This window comes from Medicago sativa, chromosome 2 (assembly GCF_051527215.1).
Source record: "Medicago sativa cultivar Bolivia chromosome 2, Bolivia_mono, whole genome shotgun sequence".
Lineage (NCBI taxonomy): Eukaryota > Viridiplantae > Streptophyta > Magnoliopsida > Fabales > Fabaceae > Medicago > Medicago sativa.
This window is the reverse complement of record NC_140750.1, coordinates 26,949,815-26,973,180: the sequence shown is the minus strand read 5'-3', so window position 1 is coordinate 26,973,180 and position 23,366 is coordinate 26,949,815. Positions and strand designations below refer to the sequence as shown.

General features: G+C 30.2%; 1 protein-coding gene across 1 annotated transcript; it reads right to left on the bottom strand.

Moving 5' to 3' along the window:
• Window positions 1-19,505: 19,505 nt before the first annotated feature.
• LOC146945897 (IQ domain-containing protein IQM1-like) lies at window positions 19,506-23,091 on the bottom strand. The gene is made up of 9 exons (XM_085744178.1): window positions 23,004-23,091; window positions 22,283-22,739; window positions 21,824-21,938; window positions 21,650-21,715; window positions 21,450-21,538; window positions 21,247-21,334; window positions 20,839-21,069; window positions 20,475-20,576; window positions 19,506-20,382 (listed from the first exon to the last, which is right to left on the bottom strand). Exons 2-9 carry the CDS (start codon window positions 22,675-22,677, stop codon window positions 19,942-19,944), a joined length of 1,527 nt encoding a protein of 508 aa, XP_085600304.1. The 5' UTR covers window positions 22,678-22,739; window positions 23,004-23,091; the 3' UTR covers window positions 19,506-19,941.
• Window positions 23,092-23,366: the final 275 nt, after the last annotated feature.

Sequence of the window (23,366 nt, the reverse complement as noted above, 5' to 3'; positions counted from 1 at the left end):
AGATATTCTTGAATTCATATTGTCTTAGCATAAAGATCCAAAGTTTACTAATTGATCATTTTTTGGCGACATATTCAAACTAAGACACTTGTCTTTGATTTTTGTCAGAAATTGTTTTGATGGGTCCTCATAATATTTTTGTTTTCAAAATGAGTATATTGAGTTGTATATATATGTCATTTATATTAATTGAATATAATATTGACATATTTCTCTTTAATATACATTATGCTTTCTGCTATACTCTCTGATCTAGACCCGTAATTTATTACTCTAAATTTTGTGATAAATACTATTAGTGTGTCTTGTCGTAATTAAATATTTGGATCACAATTATGTTAAACTATGTATTTTTGTATATAGTAAATAATGCATTATTGCATTTTTTATGCTAAAATTATAATGATGAATTAAAATTTGTAAGCCTCTTTGTTGTTTATCTGTTAACTATTATCAAAACAACTTATTAAGAATGGAGGCAATTTTTTGAAATATGTATCATCCTTACATCTGAATTCTTATATAAATCATATTGATTTATAATTAGAGTCTCACATATGCTTATTTATAATTGCTTATTCTCTATTGATGAATATTTTTGAGATGACTATATTATAAGATATTCTCGTTAAGTCATCAAAATTCAGTGGCTCTAAGTATAAGGATGAATGTCACACTCTGCGAGGTAAGTTGTTATTTAATTATTTTATCATCTTGTGACTTATTGCTTATTATTGCACATATGAAGAAATTTAGTTCTTCTTCTCTTTTGTTGTGCAATTATGATATCCTATATAGAAGTGAATTTTTTTTTCAGAATATTCTAAACAGAACTCTGTTGTTATGTACAATTTTCTTACTATAATGCTCCATTTTGTATTTGTGTTTTTTCTAATTTATAGTGGGAGTATTGAAAAATTTTATTCTAAGAGTTCTTTTCTGGATAAATTAGAAAACTATTCGACACACTTCTATTCCAAATAACAACTTTTGTTATTATACTACTTCATTTAAAAGAAATTCTAAAGTCATATTTATGATGTGCTAATTTAAAATATTGTTAAGCACATTTTTCTATCATTTGAATATGACCGAAGTTGAGTAAATTTAAGTATAATTGTTTATGCGTGATATTATTGTATCATATTCTCTTAAGCATAAACATTATTTATTTGTATAATTGTAATCTCACCTATCGTGGGTACAATTATGCAAATTTTGTTAAATAGATTAGCATTATATTGGTAACAGTCATACCCTATAGGTGTGTTGTTATTAATATAATTGTTATTATTCAATGTACCTAAAATGTTTATACTTATGTCAATTATAATAGAATACTCTATCAAGGTTTAAATTTTGTAAGACATAAGAATTGTACATTGTGATGATATAGTTCTTACTTATTATCGTTAAGATCCTTGAATGAGATTAATATAAGTAAGTTACTTTGTTAAAAGACATGTAGAAAATTGTATAAATTTTGCAATCCAATATTATTACATTTTTGAATTAAATTTCTACCTAAATGTGATTTTTATATATATAAATATATTGGATTGCTACTATCCCTTTGTTATGTGAGTGACAGACATACCCCATCGGTGTGACGTTACTTAACATATCATTTTGTGATAGAGAAATAGTTGAATATTTTATTTAAAATATTTTCAAACTTTTAATTCAACTATCATGATTAGTTCTCTATCAAGTGGGAGAATCATTGCTATGTATTGTGTAACGTGATGGACATACCCTATCGGTATGACATTACTTAACATAATCATCCTTTTGTGGGTAAGATAGTTTAACTATCATTCTCCACCAAGTGGAGAAAATATCATTCTTCAACAAGTGAGAAAAATTCTACATGTCAACTAACTATATCTCATAAACAAATATACTTATTTGTTTTCATATTTTTAGATATGAAATTATTGTAGAGACTTATATTGAGGATATTAATTATGTTATTGCTATTCTTTAATACTTATGGAAGCTTATGACTAATTTCTCTTATATCCTCAATAATAATAAAATATAAGTCTTGTGTATTTCCGCTTCTTGTAACCTAATGTTTTCTCTCAAATGTGTGGAAGTATAATTGTAGCATTTGAGTTTTGAGTGAGTTATTAAAATTGTGAACAGAGTCTTATATCCTATTTTTATAATAATTAGAGACTCATCTCACTCATATGATGATAAACCTTTTATATAATCATCATACTCTGTCATATAACGGTTACTATGTTTATAAAATTCTGTGGAATTTTAATTGTGAAAAGGAGATCTTGTGTTATAAAATTCTTAAATGAAAATTTACGTTCTCCTTAATTGTAAATGCAGAATATGTGGTTAACTACGAAACCCAATTCTTGATAATATCTGCCATTGATAAAATATGTATTTATGGGGTTTCATATTATCTTTGAGTTACCACTTGTGTTAATAATTCTGCTATGCTCATGTGCAAAATATGTGGTTGAGTTCATGCAACTCTATTGGCTAAAATTATATAACCACTTATGTTGATGATCTTGCACTAGTAATTGAGTATCCCACTGTTGAATATTACATTATTATAATATTTTGTATCAGTGATCATTAATGAGAATCCCACTTACTCTTGTTTATATATATGTGGGATCAGTGGGAGTGTGTACACAATATTATATATTATGAGCTCAAATGAGAAATCTCACTCTTGTTTATATATATATATGTGAGATCAAGAGAAATGTGTACACAATATTATTGTTGTTATCGCCATATACTCTTGTGCACACTATAAAATATGGCATAGCTTAAGAGACTTTAAACTTTAGTCTCATTCTATTATATTGAGATATATGTTAAAATTCTATCGATCTCAATGAGCATCATAATTGGATGCTTAAGTCAATTTTGTTGGAATATGCACAATAACCTCGTAGCATGCAAATATATATTGTGCTTCTGTTTTACCAACATTCCACATTTTATGAGGTCATAAGTAGTAAGTACAATGTATAATATCAATACTCCTATCGAGTATGATATTGTGTTGTTGTGGTACTTATAATTTGAGATAATCATACATGTTCTTTTGTTATTGACATTCTAGTGACCACATTAATCCACATTTTTTCTTTAAACTAAGTGTCTATGTTAATCCAATTTGGGGATTATTGAATTTCCTATTTTGCTTTTATGGATTTTCATAGTCACGTTTTTATAAAACTTGGATTAATTGAATGTCGTAGAACATTTATTGATTTTGACTATATGTAATTACACTCTCTTAATAGGCTATCCCTATAAGTAATTACTATTCGTGTACCTATGTGGATATATGACTTCTGTAATATTGAAAACTCATTGGCAGAACCACTAACCACAGACTTATATATATGAGTATTGTAACTCATAATGATTTGATTAAGTCTATCTTATTTTGGGTTAGTGGGAGTTTGTTACAGCATTTTTTAAAATGCTTGGGCTATTCTTTAGTGACATATTCTTTTTAATTCAAACGTGTCACTATAGATTCATCATTTGTTAGAAAAGTGAGTCTTTGATCTGTATGATTTGTTTTCCCTATCGGATTCAATTTCTGCAGCATTAAAGCTTACTTTTCTTTTGAATGATTAGTGCTTTGACCATACATGTAATTTTAAATTTTAAATTCTTTATGACAAGTGAATTTTTTTATTCTTTCAGTAATTGAGTATTGTCATCCAAGTGGGAGATTGTTGGATTAATTATTTAATTAATCAATTATGGATTGACAATAATCAATTATTATAAGTCGGTGTCATAATATAAATTATGGTCTATTGTGTTAAGCACTAATTATATGATGAATTTGAGTGATTGGGCTTTTGTTACTAAATGGACCGTGATGGGTTGGACCATTTAGATAAGCCCAATGAGAGGTCCCTGCCCTCAGCCGTTTAGCTATTTAAACGTCATCCCATTAGACGGTTAATTATTCGGAAGATTTGTGAGAAAACCTAGAGCTAGACGGAATGAGGGTAGTTACCCCTCTCATAGTTGTCGGCGTTGTCTACGGTTATCCTTCATCAACCTAATTCAAAGGTACACAATCTCTTGTTCTTTTTGTTATTGATGATATGCTATAATTTGTATCTAGTGATTCATGGCTAAACCCTAAAACTTTCATCATGATATTCTTTCCCAAAAAAAGTTTGATATTATAATTTCATGAGATGGAGTATAATGCAACAAAAGAAAGAAAAATAATAATTAGTACACTTATGAAATTGTGTTTTTCTTTTATTATCATCTTTTAAACAAAATTCAAAATTATCCTACATTTTAAGTTTAATTTCTATGTGTTGTCAATGTAAGAAGATGTACACGTTTGGGGAGTGGTTAAAGTTAAGTAGAATGGTCTCTTGACTTACTTTCGGGATGATTTTTGGGTAAGAGATGTTTCGTTTAGGGTGAGAAGCTCGAGGTTGTTTTGGGCCTCGGTCCATCAATCCTTGTCGGTTGGTACGATGAGTTCTTGGGTCGATGGTGTGTGAGTGAGATTTTAGGTGGAGACGTAGGTTGTTTGTTTGGAAGCAGCTGTTAGTGGTTGAGTTATTGGTTGTGGCGGATGGGAGGCAGTTGTCGAAAGGAATGGATTCTTGGTCTTGGAATCTCTCTTTAGATGGGGTGTACTCAGTTCAGTATGCGTATGGTTCTCTTTCAGATGATACTTTGGGGGAAGGTGGCAGGGTATCCAAGTTTTCTTTGTTGAACCAAAATGAATTTTGTACAATGTCTTTGAAGTTTTGATGGTGACAAGGTATAAAAGAACAATAAGATATGTTAATGTGTGTTCAAGTATGCATGACTATAGAATTAAATTCTAACTCTTAAGTCATATTCTGATCTGAAATATGAAGACTCTGAATGCATAAAGTAACATCTGAAGCAAAGGAGAAGCTTATATGACTTTGAACAAGATCTGAATAAAGATCAACCAGGAGGTCAAAGTTCTGATCATAAGAGGAATTTCGTTTAAAAGCATCTGAAGGATTGTAGACTATAAAGAACGGAGACTCTGAAGGTGACGTCAGAAGTTGAAGACTATGAACCAATTTTGTTGTCTTCTGAAGGATTGTCACTATCAGACTCAAAGTAGTACAATTTGTTTTCTTCTGACCACGTGCAAAAACAAACAAAGGAATTCAAGACAAGGAGAATGTAACAGATCATTCTATTAAGAACAAAGGAATTTCAAATGACTACTTGACGACATTAACCATTTGAGGCAACATCTCAACGTCTCTGATCAAGCTTTCTAAGGACCCATTTGTTGTGATGACACTCTTCAACAACAGATCTAAGAACTTCTCATATATAAGGACATGAGCCGTTGAAGAAAACAAGAACACACTCTGAATTTTACAAGGAAAAATGCTAAATATCTCGACAAAAAGTCTCATGATATTATCACGATAGTGTATAGTAATCATGTGGGCCACCTCTTATGTTTTCCATCACCCCATGTATTCCTATAAATAACTAAATCCAACGGTTGCAAAGCTTCATGAATCATTCTAGATAAAAATCTTCGCTGTTAATAGCATTGCTGTTTTACAAGTGCCTTTGCTCTGTAAACTTTCATATCTTAGAAATTCTTAAGTCTCAAAGTCGAACTGAAATTTACTGTATTACGCCTCTCAGGGTCGGTCCTAAGATTTTTTATGCCCTGGGAAAATAAATAAAATTGTGCTCTTTTAATTATTTAAATGTCTTTGCATTTTTTGTCGCAAAAGATGCATTCATAATAAAGGTTCTCTAAAAATATATTTTCAATAGAATATATCGAAGTGATTTTTTTTTAAGGAGGAATATCAAAGTTAGTTAAAAAGAAATATATCTATATAATACTAACTACTAAATAAAAAGAATAATTTTGGTGCCCCTAAAAAACAAGGTGCCTTGGGCTCCCGCCCACCCTCAGGGCCACCCCTGACGCCTCTGATTGTATATCAAGTGTAAAAACCAGTAATATTTTATTTGATTAAGTTAGATTGTAGAAATATATTTGTTATGTTATTGAGAAATATAAGTCTCTTTCTTGTGTGATTGAGCAAATGAAATTTCTTACTTGTGTGATTGAGTAATTGTAATATGTGAGATTATAATGAAAATCCCTCAGGAGTGCAAGGGGACTGGACTGCTCTCGGTTTGTGGGAGGAACCAGTATAATTGCTTTGTGTCGTTGCCCCCCCCCCCCCCCCCCCGCTCTCTCTCTGCTTCAGACTCTAAACTGATTTTATAAACACTTAGACAAAGTTTTGATAACGCTAACATAATTTGACCCCCCCCCCCAGTGTTTTTCTCACCTTCATTCTTTTGGCAGCTTCTCCTACATAAGATCCTAAATGGAGCTAAAATCCCAGCTTTCTCGTTGGTTATGGTTGCGCTCTTTGCATGATTTCTACTGAGTCTGCTAATCATCTCTTTGTCTTATGTGGGATGTCCTCAAAGGTATGATACTTTTTTGTGTTGTTATTGGTTTAGTTTTTCTGGTAGTGTTGTGGGTGTTTTTCTAGTTTTTTGGCTGGTTAGTGGTCCTTTCTTTGCTTTTGGTCTCTAGGAGTCAGGGAGGGTTTTGTTTTGTTGTCGTGTTGTTTAGTTTTTTCAGCCCTCTAGATGGTTGTCGTGTTTCCTTGTATATTTGTTCTCATTTTCTTATATATTATATCTATTTCCAATTCAAATAATAAATAAGTCTATCACAAACAGTTTGGTATTATGATTGGGATGTCAACCATGAAAGTGATCTACTTACTACGACATGTGATGAAAATATATCAAATTAATAAAAACGACTTGCATTAGTTTTCTTTGATTTGAAGAAGATATATGATAGAACTTCTAAGGATACTTTATGGGAATCCCCGGAGAATAAAGAAGTTGGTATTGCCTACATTTAAGCTATAAAAAATATATCCGAGGAGGCTTCGATTAGTGTGAGAATTCAGGGTGGAGCCACTGATGATTTTCGCATAAAAATATGACTACACCAAGGGTTAACCTTAATACGGTTTCGAATAATTTTCTCAAATACTTTAACTTAGGATGTACTTACAAAACACATTCAAGTGTTAACATCGATATGTATGCGTTTTTCAAATAGTATAGTCTTACTTGAAGAGTTGATAAGGGAATCAAATGGGAGGTTGAGCACTAGTAAAGAAGCCTTATAAGCGTATAGTTTTTGCCTGAATAAAAGCAAGACAGAGTATATGAAATGTAATTTTAATAAAAAGCAGAACATTTTAAGCATAGAAGTGAAAGTTGCATGTCATATCATATCACAAGTTACATGGTTTAAATACCTTGGATTCATAGTACAAAATGACAGAGAAATAAAAGGAGATGTAAACCAACGAATTCAAGTTGGGTAGTTTATGACAAATTCGGTAAGCGCACAATTTTTTTCTTCCAAGTAATGAAATATTAAGTTATCATCTCCACATAAATTGTTGTTTTTGACTAGGCAATTTAACTAAGCCTAATGAAATATTAAGTTATCATCTCCTTTTTAGGCATAACATTTTCCTAGTTCAATTACTATTTGAGGTTTATGCTCACGAACACATAATATAGAAAGGCCTATTCCATTTACAATTCAAGGCCCCTTTATGCAGTATTTCTCCCAAGGGTTAGCAGCGAACTTATATTCTCAGAAACGTTGAGGTAAATTAAGCAAAATCATACAAGGTAAATTCTCGATCTCTCAGTGAACTGCCCTAGTATATGATACATCTTGGTTCCAGTTGAAAAGGCTAACACATAGAAATTCTAACCTAGGTTCTATTCAAGATCAAAGGAACTGAAAAGCCTTAAGAATAAGATATATTAAATAAGCATAATTCAAATAGAATCAATACAAGAAAATTACCATTAGCACTTATCCAACAATTCAATAGACGTTCATCTCCGAAATCTTAATCTAAAGTGTTTAATTACTCATGATAACTGAATACATCATCAAAGAGAAAAGAAAATAAAAGTGAACATAAACCATAACAAGTGAAAAGGGGTTTAAAACACCCTTTTTTGTTGCCCTGGTCACACCTATAAGTCTCTAAGTCGTCATAGTTCTAAATTCATAATTATGGGTGAAAACATGCTTTAAATATGCAAATTCTCGTACACAGCTTCCACAGGGCGTATGGCATAAAAATAGCAAAACTTATTTTTTCACGAACAACATGTGCATGGTGCATGAACCAGAGAGCAAATTTGTTATGGCAGTTTCAGCATGCGCGAGGTGCATGGGGTATGTGCATGGGGAGCTTGGATCAAAGGCATTTTTCCTTGTTTACTTCATTATTCATATGTTTTTCATCCTTGGTATGATCTTGAGACAAAATTTCCCCTAGTTGTTTGGTCTTGAAAATCTTCATTGTACTTGATCTTCTCGCTTCCATATCTTCTATGAGATGTTTTGGTCGACTTAATTCTATGATCTATACCAAAAAAGACTCAAAACACCTATAAAATTTTCTCGTTATGGAAGAAAGAGAAATACAACGACTCAAAAAAAAACATTATAAAACCTTTTTCAAACCATGAATAACTCATTCTAAAACCACTAGAAAACCTCAAACGAGGTGAAGAAGACTTCATAAAAAATACCAGGATAAAATAGAATATTATGACGTTGTTTGATCCATGTAAAGTACTTCACTTAATGGAATAAAGTTTGGTTGTTGTTTCAATCTATCATAACAAATCATGTACCTAAATTTAAAAATAATTGGAGTAAAATTTAATAAATGACCTTTTACACACTCACAAAATCTTCATCCTCATTCCACAACTTCTTAGTTGTTATGAAATTAATCAAAAATATTGCAAGATATTGTGCAACATATAAGAGTAGAGAGAAAGGGATAAACAGAGAACAAGAGAGTATATTGTATTGCTTCTCAAGTGTACCTTTACATTGCATTATAGGTCCTATTTATAGGACACAAATAGGTGAATGAAGAGGCACTTTACAATCCACTTACTAGTGAGAGTTACAATCATGTGGAAAGGTAATGGATGGACATCCACTAATACATATATTCATAACACTCCCTCTTGGATGTCCACCAAGGATATGTCTCATTAAAACCTTACTAGAGAAAAACCCAATGGGAAAAAATTCTAGTGAAGGAAAAAGAGTACAACATACTTTTGTGTGATAATCCGCCTCGTTAAAAACCTTACCAGGAAAACCCAATGGGATAAAACCTTGGTTAAGGGAAAAAGAGTGCAGAACACCTTTATGTCTCCCCCTCATAAAGACAACCGTATATGAGATGAAGAAAATCAAATATCTTTTATACTAGTTACTCAAAAGCTTTACTTGGCGGTGACTTTGAAGAGAAATCTGATTTATCTCCATACTCTACTTCAAATTAGCAGTGCTTGAGATATTGTCTTCATATTGAGTTGTTGAAAGAGTCTTCTTATCGAATAAGAAAACTTCAAGTTTCTTGTATGTGTAAACTCATAATCCTTAATAAAAGAGCATCATCCACTTCCCTGATGTAATGTTAACATTTCTAAATGATCGAATAATATTGTTGTTTCTCCAAAATACAAATTGTAAGTTTGACTTTGCTCCGATATCTGTGTTTACTAATATTCACAAAAATAAAATATCACGGTATATATATAGTTAGCAAAATACATTAGTGTCCTCATCTAAGCTAAGATGTGGTACTTCAGGACCAACTCAATTGTTCATCATTTCTAGAGGACATAATATTTACTCACATCAAGTGACATCGTAATCATTCTCGTACATAATCAACTAGATTTGTCCAATACATTAACTATATAAGTTTTTTATGCGCAAATTCTAATTTAAATAATAAATTTGCAATTTCAAGCAAATATTTTGCATCCAACATATTTCATTCCAAACTTCTCTATAATCAACATATTTTAGACTCTCTTCAGGAGTTCTAACAATATTTATATCATCATCATAAAATCAATTGTGACAAATTCATTTCTAAATCATTAAAATTGACATATGATATCATTTCTTCACTATCTCATGAAAATTAACTCCTTCAGAGAATTTCATATACTCATTACTATCACGTGAGTCATACAAATATATTACAACATATCTTTCAAATAAAATGAGCCTTTCATGTTCTACTAAACTTAATCAAGCAACAAAAAGTTCATGAATTCACTTCAAATGAATATGTTTGTCTCTTAACAATAAAATGTAGACATTTACCATTCACTTTCGGTGAATATATCAAACTTTATATGTACGTATTTTATAATTCTTTTTTCGCACAAAAAATCATATATATCTAATTAACTTCACATCTTCAAGTGTGCGGACTACAGGACCGAAAAATTCATCTTTACAAAGCGAGTTTGATTTCACTGGAATTGTCCCTTTTCATCTGCAGATATTTTATTTTTCTATAATCTTTAATAGACTTTAACTCATGATCCTCATTATTACTTATCACATATAGCGCTATATTATATTCAAAAACACGTCGACGTTGACTTCATTTCGGTTCCATCTCATTCCATTGAGATCTTTCATTCATGACATAATTTATTAATGTTTCATAAGTTTCAGGTACCTGATTAGTTCTTTTGGAACTAAAAAATCAATTATGTCATAAAACTCTTTTAGAGTTTCTATATCCTCGTTTGGGTTATCATTCCTTTAAGCTCATTTTCTTATTCGAGGCCTTTTATATTTGAAACCGATTGATCTACCATGCTTCAGGCATGGTTGAGACTCATTTGCATATTAGATTATCCGACAAGGACATCTATTTCATTTGGAGCATTAGCAATTGATATTTGATTTATTTACCTTTGTAAATGAGTTATATCTTGAGGATCAAGATGAGACAATAATATTTTCTTTCAAATAATTTATTTGAACTTCAGGTTCACATTTTCAGCTGCATATTACCTCCCACTAATATTGGGAAAACTAATCCATCAATTGATAATCAGCCTACTATGCTGTAAATAAGTTGGCTCAACACAACTAATGATAGATGGAGATTCATATCAAATATATTTTCCCAATATTCTTTCAAGATTTATCTTAGTGCATTATATTGGAGCAATTGTGATATACACAACACATCCAAAATCCACTTAGATGAGAAATGTTAGGTTGTTAACCTAAAACCAATGATAGATTAAAGGGGGGGACATATATATATAGTAATGTGTTGGCTTGATGCAGATCAATATATCAACATACAAGATTATTGATTCCCAAAGTAGAGTTTATAAGACATGGTCTCTAACCAAACTAGAGTTTATAAGGTATGGTCTAATAAGTATCAATTATACAATTAAATTTAGACGTCTAAAGAATGGATCTTCAAGTCCATTTTTATGAGCATATGCTACCAGTTGTTCAATATCAATTGACAAATGATACTTATCAAATGTTTTCTGAAAAGTTCAGAAAATAAACTCTTAGTCAAATTTGTTGACATAATAATCTCACAAACTTCTGGTTGTGGATATACATGTGATCATTTAGTTGATGCATCAATTTAAATCATATAATATCCAAGTTATTCACATGATCAGTGTATTAATTTAAATATCACCTTATATAAGTGAGAGACTCAATCTTTTAAATTGGCAACTTTCTCTGGGAGCAAATAACACACGATAGTTACTAGAATAAAGAATATTCTGGCTCTTCAATATATATCTATTTTTTTCAACTAGTTTCTGCATCATAATAGATCCGGGATAACCCAACCGGTCTTGCCAACGATAAATTTAATATATGTAAACTTCTGGTTTACAATAATATGTGCTTATATTGCACTAATATAAGTGTAGTCAAATCAAAGACAAAAATAACTTCTCCACTACACTTATTTTCGCCAGATATCTTGTGATATAGAGATATTTAATATCTCCATTTTTTTTAAATATGATATTCATTAAGATGGCTATCTTAAAACTCAATGAATTTTTATGAGACTTAGATTAATATAATTCAATCTCAATGTGTAACTTTGTTCCTTCATGTAAAAATATTATAGCACTTCAGGAGCCTTCATTGATCTTGTAGTTCTTCGGGAAATATATCACAAATGAATCATTATTTAAGCAATCCTTCAAGGATTGTTTAATACACTCAAGAGTGAGCATTTTGAAACATGATTTGTAAATATTTGGTTTACAATAATATACTAAAGGCTTGAATCATCTTTTTCATTATCATAGATATATCAAATATAAAAAGAACTAAACACAATTTTTCCAACAAATAAAACTTTATAAATCATACGTATTTTTCACGTGAGTGATTAGACATCACATATTGTCAGTAAGACATATTTTCAAAACAATAAAGTTCGTAAATCTTGATTGTTTCAAAAGTAGCAATAATATCAAATTCACAAGCACATTACCTACTATTTCATTAGAAAAGAAATTATGTGGAGCATTCTACCTAAAAAAATATATAAATAGATATGCGGAGCACAAATTATACGAAACAACTAGTATGTATGATTCAATCTAAAAATAAAGCTTAATTTATCATATGAGACTTCATCTTTTCAATCAATGACTACTCTTATGTTCAACCAGAAATGTGATTTATCTTTTAAAATTGTCTTGATATTATTTTCTCAATTTTGCTACTTCAGGAGCACATACAAGATGCATAAATAATTTTCTCTTTAATTCTTTCGATAGAATTTATACTAAGATAAAATAGATCTTATATATTTCAATTGTGGTCAAGAACTCCACAAACCTCTATGAACAATAAGCAAGTAAAATCACAATTTTGCAATCCTTAAAGGATGATTTAATATTAAATTTTAGTTCTTCATGAGCTATATTCCAAATCTTCATAAACAATGATCAAGAAAAATCTTTATTTGAGCAATCCTTCAGGGATCCTTAAAAAAAAAACAAATTAATTCTTCGAGAAATAAATTATATTATCACGGTGTAACTCTTCAATACCCCCTTTTTTTACAAAGATAAAATAGATATTATTTTCAAGCATAAATCTATTAACACCAAGGAAGATCATGATTTTTGCTATCCTTCTAGGATGCTTGATATTAAATATTTAGTTCTTCAAGAACTATATATATCTCAAACCTTCATAAATAATGATAAAAATTTGATTGTTTGCAATCCTTCATGGATGCTTCAATCTTAATTTTTTTATTTATTTTGACATCTATTTTTTTTTATGATGCTAAGTTATTAGTTCTTCTAGAACTATATCTCAAATCTTCGTAAACAATGTTAAAAAAAATTCATTCTTTGAACAATCCTTCAGAAATGCTTCAATATTAAAAGAAAAATATAGTTCTTCAAGAACTATATATCACAAAATAACTTCATTGTGTGAACAATCCTTCAAGGATGCTTCAATGTTAATTTCTTCCAGAATTTAACAAGAATAAACAAAGAAAGGTATGACAATTATACAATTCAAATAACTTTGCCAACAAAACTAATGTGCAAAATAAAAGATAATTGAGATGAGAAAAAAGAGAAAAATATATTTTTCTTTTTCTGACGAACGCTTGATTCTTAAAGTGCCTAATATCACACAAAGCAAAGTTGAAGGAACAATGATAGCATGACTCATCCTTTTTTTTTTTTTTTGGTTACAATAGCATCACTCATCTGTCTCAAGACTTGCTAACAAACTAATATTATGTTGAATTTTATGAATATGATATAACAACAAAGCCTTCATATAAATATTAATCAAAATCAACTCATCCATAAAGTTTTACAGGATAAACTTAAGTAATGAAAATTATAACTAAACATAAGTTAACATTTAATAAAGTATGATTATTTGGTTATCTAGAAATCTATGAACATAAATTACTAAGGTATCTAGAGAATTGGGATTGGATGTCATGAAACAATTAAATTGATCATGTGAATACCGATTATCTATATATATAGCAAAAGCTGTTAGATTGAAGAGAAATACTTACTTGATCTAGATTGAAAAGAATTGTTTGCTATATGTTTCACCTTAGATTGTTAGAGCTTCATGCTGATAACGTGTTATGAAATTAATCTAAGGTATTGCAACATATTGTGCAACATATAAAAGTAGAGAGAAAGGGATAAAGAGAGAACAAGAGAGTATATGATATTGCTTCTCAAGTGTACCTTTACATTGCATTATAGGTCCTATTTATAGGACACAAATAGGTGAATGAAGAAGCACTTTACAATCCACTTACTAGTGAGAATTACAATCATGTGGAAGAGTAATGGATGAACATCCACTAATACATATATTCATAACATTAATTGATATTTTTAAGTTTTCATTAAAAATTGATAACGATAATTAATTGTCTCTACTATCATATATACTTGGAAGATAGTCATGCAACTTTAATATTTTATTTTTAACATGTCATCCCAATTTCCCCTCCATTTTTTGTCATGCCATCCCAATCTTTTCCTCACACTCTTACGACCTCCATTTTTTTCCGTTACATATTGATTTCATTTTCCTGTCACATAATAACAGTCATATATTCCATTACATATTGATTGACATTCATTCTTAGGTGGTTAAGAAATGAGACTAACGCTCATATGAATCAATATAGAGCCGTCACCTATGACAGAGCATCATATGATGCTTTATGTTATGTTTTTAGTTATTTTATTTCCATTTGAAGACAAATAAAAGGTCATTTAGAGGACTTATCCATGGTTTAAGGAATATTTTATATATTTTTTATCAGAGTCATGGTAACTCACTTTCATTTCTAATCATGCAACTTCATATGTGTTTTGAGTCATTTTGTTGCTAAATCATGTAATTCGACAAAAAAAGACACCGCATGAAGGATAAACGGATATGGAGAATGCAAATCAATGGTTCTTAGAATGTTTTTGAAGACAATATAAGTTGGGGAAAATTCATCACAAGTTCTAAGGCATTTCAAGATGGGAGAACGCTAAAAAAAAGGACGAAAAACTGCATAATTAACTCTTTGGCTATTGCCTCATGTGTTCCTGCGCAAGTCACAACACTAGGGGCTGCCTCATATGCCCCAGCCTATGCGCCCCTACGCATCTGCACAAAAAAAAATGTAATTCCAGCTTGGAAAACAAGCTGGACAGGAGAAAAAGCCCAATTATTATCTCTTAATCACCAAGTAATGATGTCTATAAATAGAGACCCTTTCACAGACTATTATGCATTTAGAAAGGTGGTGGTACAAGGCAAATGTCAAGCTTGAAGGAAGAGGGTTTTCTCATCCTCTTGTTCTCTCTAGGGTATGTTTTTATATTTTTTTTTAAGGCTTAAATATGCTTTTCGTCCCTGTAAAATGGGCTAGTTTTGGTCGTCCCTGAAAAAAAAATTTAAAACATCCCTGCAAAAAAAAATTAGGTTCTTTTACGAAAATTTTAATTTTAAAAAGCTTATTTCTTTTTTTTTTTCGAAAATTTCAGATTATATAATTTTCAAAAAAATTAATTTTTTTTAAAATTATATAATAGAAAAAATCGGTAAATTACTTTAATATTTTTAAATTTATTTTCAGAATTTTTAAATTGTTTTTTATATTTTTAAAATGTATTTTCATATTTTTTAATTTTAAAAATGTTTTTTAAAATTTAATATTATGTGGCATGCCACGTCAATGCCACGTGGCAAAAGTTGCATAGTCAGCAACTGTCATGTGGCGAAAATCATGCCAAATCAGCTTGGAAGTGGGGACAGAGACCTTTTTAAAAGACAGAAAATTTTGCAGGGATGTTTTTTAATTTTTTTTTTTTGCAGGGACGAAAATCAAAACTGACGATATTTACAGGGACGAAAAACATATTTAAGCCTTTTTGTAATGATGTATGTTACTAACAATAACTAAACCTCTCTTGATTAGGGTTCCACAACGATCCTCAACTTATTTTGGATTCAATTATTAAAGTTTTCATTCAGTTGCCTGATTTAATTTGTATATGTTTCATTCTAAATGCTTTTCAACTAGCGGTTGATCTAATTTATAAGTTAAGGTTTATGACTGACTGTCCAGCCGGTGCCTGAACAAGAACATTAGTAAATTGCTTATTTTCTAAATTAATTTCATTTAATTGAATATGAGTAGGATTGTTAAGGTTATGATTCATCTTTGGGGAAGTTGCAAGTATATCCCTTACTGAGGCACAAATACTCGAACTTCCCACCGTTACATCACGGGGTCATATCGGAACTTTCATTTATCGAGGCAAGGTCGTAACTAATAGTAAACTGAGTTAATTCCAACGAAGAAGGTAGAGGGGATTCAAGGATACCTTACTTTCCGCTAATTATTTGAATCAAACAAACCTAATCTCACATTGTGCAAGACAATTCAAAACTTGCAAAACAAAACCATAAACACTTTTAATTGCTTTTATAAACAAAATAAATTCCGTTAATTTCTAAGTTGAACAACAATCCATGTGGAGACGTTAACTTACTACTTTATTACTTGTTCCGATTTGGTGCACTTGTCAATTCATCCATTAGTCACTAATGAACCAGATTACCTAGAAGTTTCATTTACCCTATTGCACATCGCAACATTGAAATGCTTTTCAGTATAATGCGTGAAAGGTATGATGCCTTTGCACATGTTACTTACTTCCAACATATAATTTTGATTGGATATGAGTTGATCTTGTTTTTTGATTCCATATATGAGTTAATTTGCTGTATTTCTTTTTTAGCAACATTAGATCTCCACACATTTGCCGACAACGATAAATATGTTACCATCCTGAATATTAGGTACACAACATATCATATTGAATTTGATATCAATGACATAAGTTTCATACAAGAATTTCTATAGTTATCTTTTAAACTTTGATGAGTTCTCTGCATATAAATTCATTGACGAATTTTTTAAACATTGATTCAAAATATTTTATGGTTATCAATTTGAAAATCCTTCAATAATTCAACGTTAGTTTGTCTAATGCCTTGATCATTTCTTGTTTTTTATTTTGCCTTATGTGATCCATGCCATGATTTTTTTATAGTTTCTAAAAAACCGGGTTTTGTTATTCTGGATTATGTTGTTTCTATTTGTCTATCATATACTTTAGGTATATTGCTGCTTAGATTGTTCATCGACATCGTTTCTTATGAATTTATGTTTATCAAACTATATTTATTAAGTTGAATTACTTATTGTTATTGTGTAGTTTAAGAAAAACAACATGATTACTTGAGAAAAAATGCATATTGCGTCGTTGTTATTGATTTTTTTTACTCTTTAATTTCTATGATGCAAGTTTAGAACATTTTATTTATGCGGTGTAATTGTTTTTTGATTTTGAAGGATGTTGGAAGTGGAAATTTTATCCAAGTTTTCTAGCTTAGTATGGTATGTTGTTTCAATGGAGAAAAATAAAACTTTTGTTCTACCTCCACACTATGAAATGATCTTGTTTTTGTTTTGATTCCTCTTATACATGTCTTTCTCACATGTGATTGACTATTGATGTTTACTTTCGGTCACATGTGTTGATCCAATGGAATTTGGCTCTATAAATTTGACATAGATAAAAGTTTATTCGTCAAACATCAATATATATATATATATATTTTTATCTCAATCCATTTTTAATATTTTTGTATATCTTTAAATATTTTGGGAAATTCTTACTCCAAATACATGTTTAGTCCGGAGGTCACACGACAAAGGTCTAGTTAAGTTTGATACTAATCAAGTGACGAAAGTAGATAAATAATATTAAAAATAATATTAATAATGTACTAATTACAAATTGCTTATGGTGCCATATCATAATATCAGTTCCCACATTCGTACTAGTTACTCCACCTCACTTGTCTCCCATCCATTACCAACTCCCCCTACTCTTCTAAAGGCCGACTGAACATAGTGATATCTATATGAAATTGTAAAAAGGATACCTTTTAATGTAAATAATACTATTTTAGTAAATTACCCTATTTCTATTTAAATTTTACATTTTGGGATTTTTAGGATACAAAACTATTTATTAAACTGTAATTTATTTTATTGATAATACGGTCAATCAATTTAATTTTTGTTGAGAGAGAAAAGTTGTCCAAGTGTGAGGTCTAATTAGAGGGAGTTAGTTTTCTAGAGCATGTGTTTTCAAAATGCATAATACTTTTTGTGTGGAAAACACCAAAGTTTGTTATTAAGATTAGCAGGTTTATAGGTTTAGTAGGTTACTATTGTAGATTTATTGAATGTTTTTCTTAGTTAGCCTAACATTTTATTAAGTTGACCTGTGACAGAGTTTTTATGCAGGATATCCAATGCGATACGAACTTCTAAGAATTTATGAGAAGACTGATTTCTCCAACTATCTTAGTTTTTTTTTTTTTTTTTATAAAAGATGGGAGAGGTGCAACACAAAGACTTTGTAAGAGGTCATTTATCCTATTACTAGTCTCGTCCAAACACACTTAATTGCAGAGTTTTGATGAGATTCAATGCATTGGTGCTGGTATTCGCTCCTAACAAGTCCGTAAGTATACAATTTTATCATCATAATAAATTGAAAAGGATAAATTATAGTTTTCAAAAGGATAACTTTTCAAAACACCTTCTTTTTCCTTTTCAAAATCAAGAATCTAAACCTAAATATAAAGAGGTACCAAAATTTAATGTAGTTTTTTCTTTCAATTTTACACTTCATTCAAGCGATTTTATTTACAATTTTATCATTCTTTACTTAATGAAATAATCTTTTATCATCGTAATAAATAGAAAAGGATAAAATATAGTTTTTAAAAGGCTAACTTTTCAAAACACCATTTTTTTTCTTTTCAAAATCAATAATCTAAACCTATATATAAAGAGGTACCAAAATTTAATATAGATTTTTCTTTCAATTATACACTTTGATTTAAGCTATTTTGAACCAAATATAATTTGATCCAATCTTGATTTAAATTTAAAACAAAAGTTTCTCCTTATGTCAATCTTAACAAATCAAATCTAAATTCATCATAATTCAATTTTAAATTAAAAATATATTCATTAAAATGTAAATAACAATAAAATTTTGTGCAAACTTTTTTTTGAAGGAAAACTTTGTGCAAACTTAATTTCTTACATGAAGGAAAATGTTTTGGCGGAATAAACGGAGGAGAGAGACTGCCATCAGGAGAGAGAAATAGAAAAAATGCAATGAAATAGGATTCCTGAAATCATCGCTATAAAAGTTTCGCTAGACTTTGCAATTTCCATATTAAAATAACAATGCTAAATAATGTAATTTTGTGTAAGACTTTAAATTTAACTTTTGTCATGATGAAAGCTTCTCTATTTATAGTAAAAAAATAACATTTAGATGCTCTGTGTACTAGTACAATATAATACCATAATTTTTGTACTCAAGTTACAATAAAGAATTGTCTTAGTCTCCTTTAAAAACCCTAAGGCCATGAATCATTTGGGTGAATGATACATTGTGTCTTAGTAAAAGGCTGATATCATGTTTTATTTCCTTCAAAAAGGTTCCATAAGAACTACAAGAGAATAGGTCCTCTTAAAAAAAACAATAGAATGTGTTCCAAAACACAAACAAATATCTATGAGAAACCAAAATCCCTAAAAGAATAAAGGAATAATCAAATTCCAAAACCCAAAAATAAAATAATAAATAATAATTAGTCTATCTATTTTCATAACTAATTTACCAGTTTGTGTTATCCTCAATTCAAGTGTCACCTTAGCTGACAATTTTTATGAGGAATCCTCTCCTACTTCAGTCGTCAGAGGCCATCCATTGAATTCATCTAATAGTTAAGAGATCAATGCTATTAGCCATTCGATGAATCCAACGTTTGATCTCTGATCGGAGAGAATCTAGTGCATAGGATCTTTGACCCTAATTTCTTCAATACTTGCCTCAAACAGCAATTGGGGTTCTTGGGCTAGGTAGCCCCATGTATGCAAGCCTAGGAGAAATCCTAACTTTAGGGCTTGGCCTTGGAGAAGGTATTGGGCCATAGCTATATGGTCTTGCAGAAGCAGGTCTAGGTGACAAACTAACTTGCTCCAATGCCCTTGATTGAAGATGTTCAGGATAGTCACGCACACACCCAATACGAGGTCCAGCTCCTGTAGACCACTTGCATGATAATCTCTTGGAAAAGTCAAATGCTGGGACCTCAAATTTCTTGGCATTAACCTCTGTTGCATTATTAATTTTGATTCCTTTGTTGCTCACATTATTGGTAGACATTGATTGAGAAGTTTGAGTAGGGTCGATAGTTTGTTGTGATTCATTAGTTTCAATAAATGGATTGGTCCCAATGAATGAAGGTGCATCATCATCTATAGCATATCTCTGAAAAGAGGGTAAAAAAAGCAAGTAAGATAATTTATTCAACATCCAATTTACTTTTTTTGATCACTAGTATTAGTTAGATAAAAATTCACCTTGACATTAGAGAGGTCTACTTTGTGCTCCTCAAGAAAGCTAACAAATTCTCTGAAGTTCTCTTCAGTTGGGTGATAATGACCACTATAAGGCCAAATAGCCTGCAAAGTTTATACAATAAACACTATTTGTAAGCAAAATTTGCTTATGCAAAATTATATATCTATGTAATATAATGAAAACACATGGAATAGTTGTGAATCTTGACCGTCAGATAAAGGTCGGACAATTTGTGTATTTATGTTGTTAAGTCTGACTTAAAATACAAGTCAAAAATACAAATCATCTGATCGTCATCCAACGGTTAAGATTTTCAACTTCAACGAATTCAGGTCAATTAAAAAAATGGTTACGCGTTTTTACCTCGAGTACACCTTGTTGTGCCACTAATCTTCCAGCAGCTGTGGTTGCTGCCCCAGATAGAAAGCTAGAGTGTTGAAAAGCACCCTTTTGTTTCCTTCCAACATACAAAGCCCTAGTGGTGCTAAGAACAAATATCCATTTAGACTTTTCATCAGTCTCCACAAACTTCCCATCTTTTCTATACACCAACTTTCCCTTTTCAACAATTACTTCATATTCTTCCCTTTCTTTCTGCAATTATAACATCAAACATACACATTAGATTATATACTATGATCGGGTCTAATGCATGTGGTTGATGCGCAATGCGTATGAATATTATAAACCCTACGGTACCGAGTTCGATATATACTTCAAATATTACTATCATTTTGATTACAAATGTGATATATTCTATTGATAACTTACTGGTCCAAGATATTTAATGCACTGGCGTTGAAGGGTAGCCCTTGGACATTTCTCAAGATTAATTTCTTTACCATCTCCAACATCCAACCTACAAAAAGTTAACCATCAAGATTATCAGATTCAATAGTTTTTACTAGCTTCATATAATTATTACAATCAATAATAAGACATATATGATTAGGTACCATAGAATAAAAGCTTACCAATAGAAAAATGGTTGAGTACTTTGGCTCTCAAACCAAATATCATAATATAAGTGCAAATTGTGTCCATAACGATGACGTGGGTCAATCTGTGGGGAAAAAAATCATTATTAATATTATAAGATTAGATTAGATATGTAATATTATTTTAATGTTAGTTAATTAATTTATAATATTATATATTAAGATAAATAACTTACAGCTTCAAGCCAATGTTGGAGGGCTAATTTTTGTGCCTTGTCATCCTTGGACAAACCTTTTCCAACCTGTATGAAAAATAAAAATTAGCAAAGACAACTTAAAAGTGAAATGAAAAATATGAATAATTTTAGTTTAATTTTTAGAAATTAAATTGAATTTCAGATGGAATATACCTTAGCTGCTCTTGTCCTTGCCCTTCCCCACCTTGACACTGCAGTTTCTTGTTTATGTTCATCAAAAAATGAAACAGAACTTCTTCTAAGAGCAGCAAAATCCAATGCTTTCCACCTTCATATCATTTAAAAACCATCCATTTAATAACATACAAAAAACATAAGCTAAGAAGAAGTTAATACTCTACACCAATTTACTCTCTTAAATTATAATCTTGAAATTAAGCAAATTTCAAAATCATTACAAAAAATTGAAAATTTTCTATCACAAGTTTTCCGGGACAATATTAAAGACTAAATTGACGATTGAAAATTTTCAATTTCATGAATCGTTTTCAAAATATTGTTGAATTCAACGACCAAAATTATCAAAATTCGTATAATTTCAATGACTAAATTGACTATGAATTTAATCAAATATCACAAAATAAAAAAGATTGTTTTTAGAACAAGACTAACCATAGTTCCTCAACAACAACAGCACAATCAGCAAGATTTCTTCTAGTTCTATAACTCTTATAAACTTTCTGAACCTTAGTTGCTGCAGCATCAAGCTCAAAAACAGGTTTTGGAGAAGAGAAAACAACTTCTTTAGGCAAAGAAAGCAAAGGCACTGCCTTATGTTTCAAGTTTTCATCAACATTTGTGTCAAGGGTAACATGTTCTGGTCTATAATCCTCTAACCTAGTTGAACTTTTTGTTGTTGGAGTTTCTGATTCTCTTTTGTTGAAACTTGTTCTCAAAATCATAGCACCATCTTTGGAACCAAAACTATAGTTGAATGTAAGACCAAAGAGTGAATGCCTAACAATTTCTTCCCAAGCTGATGATAGTAAAGAAAGTGATAATCCCATAGAGATGTAGATTCACACCAATTTCAATTTGTTTGATGAAAATTCAATACTATTCTTGAATCCTGTTCAAATTACATATAAACCATCATTAATCAAACCATACATAAGTCAAATTTTATGAGTATTATCTGCGCACAACTGCGAAAAATATTTTAAATCACTTATGAAATAGGACAATTGGATCAACACCTTAATATTTTTTTTGTTCAAATTTAATAAAAAAATTTATATAGATGATGAATATATTTATATAAGAAAAAACTTATGTAACCAAAAAAAATATAAGAAAAAATTTCATTGAAAGCAAAGGGTAAGAAAATTCAAACCTTTGTTGTTGAGCTTATGAAGAAGTATATCTCTTAAGTTATGAATTGAAGTGTGACTTAGAACAAAAGATTAGAACTCAAATTGAATGAATAAAGAGGTGACTATCTCAATGGTTTATATATAAGTATGGTATTCAACAAATACGTGTCAAAGCTGAAGAAAGAGAGAGAAAGTAAAAGGGTAGTGTTTGAATTCCACAAGGAATTTTCTCAACACGTTCGATTGTGGAAATAAAAGGTGTGTAAATTATAAAGTTCCAATTTTACTTGTATGAAGACCTTACAAAAATAAAAAAGAAAGTCCAATCCACGTGTTGGTTAGAGTTGTTCAAAACGTTTTTTGGTTTGTAATAAGGAGGAGAC